Source organism: Poecilia reticulata, linkage group LG3 (assembly GCF_000633615.1).
Source record: "Poecilia reticulata strain Guanapo linkage group LG3, Guppy_female_1.0+MT, whole genome shotgun sequence".
Lineage (NCBI taxonomy): Eukaryota > Metazoa > Chordata > Actinopteri > Cyprinodontiformes > Poeciliidae > Poecilia > Poecilia reticulata.
In genome coordinates this window covers 33,333,572-33,334,258 of record NC_024333.1, presented here as the reverse complement: position 1 = coordinate 33,334,258, position 687 = coordinate 33,333,572, and the positions used below count along the sequence as shown (strand labels likewise).

General features: G+C 55.0%; 1 protein-coding gene across 1 annotated transcript in view; it reads left to right on the top strand.

Moving 5' to 3' along the window:
- The window catches only part of LOC103463024 (secretory phospholipase A2 receptor-like), a 6,973-nt gene extending 6,286 nt beyond the window's left edge, over positions 1 to 687 (top strand). The window contains exon 4 of the mRNA XM_017303887.1: positions 317 to 687. Within this exon, the coding sequence (XP_017159376.1) occupies positions 317 to 687 (371 nt within the window). The remainder of the gene's footprint in view (positions 1 to 316) is intronic.

Sequence of the window (687 nt, the reverse complement as noted above, 5' to 3'; positions counted from 1 at the left end):
TGATCCTCTGCAGCAAGTGATGGCAAAGCGGGGCGTCATCACGACTTTACACAAGTGTGTCTTTACCTCTGCGGCAGAGACTCACCGAACCCCTGGGGTTCGATCGAACCAGGTTAAGAACCACTGTTTTAAATATATAATCATGCTAGCTTGGTGGTTTCTTGGGGCCCATTGGTGATGCAGGGGCAGCATATTCCTTGGGCCGGCTCTGTCTTTAATGATGAAACGCACAGGCAGGATGGAAATGTGACTTTTATTGCAGATTGTAAACAGACCATTAACTCTTACATGCGCTAAAGCTTCATTTCTGTTTTAGATGGGGGTTCATTCATCTGGAGCTCGGGGGGTTCAGGGGTTACAAGCTGGAAAACTGGCGAGCCGAGCAGCAACGCCAACTGCGTGGCCTTGTCCTCGCTGAGCAGGCTGATGGCCACCGAGCCCTGCGACGTCCGGCTTCCCTTCGTCTGCATGTGGGACGGGAACGTCAATGTGCTGCTGGTGACGGAGGAGAAGAGCTGGGAGGAGGCGCTGGAGCACTGCCGGGGCCTGAGCGGAGACGGCCTCAGCTTCGACCTGGTCAGCGTTCAGCCTGGAGACGAACATCAGCACATGATGGGCAAAATCATGGCGGCCGACACCGAGGAGGTGCGTTCAAACACCGCGGGTCTGACCCGATGTGTTAGCTGA